A 627-nucleotide genomic window follows, 5' to 3' on the forward strand; every position below is an offset into this window, starting at 1 on the left:
GAGGGGGCCCCCAGAGGGGGGCCCCTGCTGCTCCGGGCGTCGAGATGCAGGGGGGGGCCCCCTCTTCACACACCGCGGGGTTGGGGGCAGAGGGAGAGGCAAAGATACTGCTGCGCCTGGCGGGGCGTATGGGGTGTATGGGAGGTCCAGTCGCTCTATTGCTGCTGCTGCTGCTGCTGCTGCTGCTGCTGCTGCTGCTGCTTCATTATCCATTTCAAGGGCCCCCGGGGGCCCCCAGGGCCCTGCAGCGGTGTCAAAAGGCAGCAGAATATACAGAGAGAGGGTACTGGGGGCCCCTGCTCAGCATAGCCAGCTACTGACGCTGAGGGGGCCCCCCGGTGTCGGTGGTGCCTGGGGGGCCCCTTGTATAAAAAATAAAAGGAGAAGCAGCAGAGAAATAAATAAAATGAATTAATTTATTTAAAAAACAATAAAATAAATATAAACTCTTCATACATATACAGGGGGCCCCCAGGGGCCTCCGCTGTGTGCAGAGAGGCGCAGGCGACACGTGCTCGGGGGCCCCCCCCCTGTGTTTATGTTTTGTTTAGTGGAGGGTTTACGCAATAAATTTAAATATTTTAATAAAAGTTTTTATTTTATTTTATATTTTATTTTTATTCAACT

At 53.4% G+C, this 627-nt stretch overlaps 1 protein-coding gene across 1 annotated transcript in view; it reads right to left on the reverse strand.

Moving 5' to 3' along the window:
* EMH_0030310 (uncharacterized protein) overlaps positions 1-213 on the reverse strand; it is a gene marked incomplete at both ends in the record, with an annotated part of 1,651 nt that extends 1,438 nt beyond the window's left edge. The window contains one exon of the mRNA XM_013494400.1: positions 1-213. Within this exon, the coding sequence (XP_013349854.1) occupies positions 1-213 (213 nt within the window).
* Positions 214-627: the final 414 nt, after the last annotated feature.

The sequence above is a fragment of the Eimeria mitis genome, genomic scaffold (genome assembly GCF_000499745.2).
Source record: "Eimeria mitis Houghton genomic scaffold, Emh_scaff1136, whole genome shotgun sequence".
NCBI classification, from domain to species: Eukaryota; Apicomplexa; class Conoidasida; order Eucoccidiorida; family Eimeriidae; genus Eimeria; species Eimeria mitis.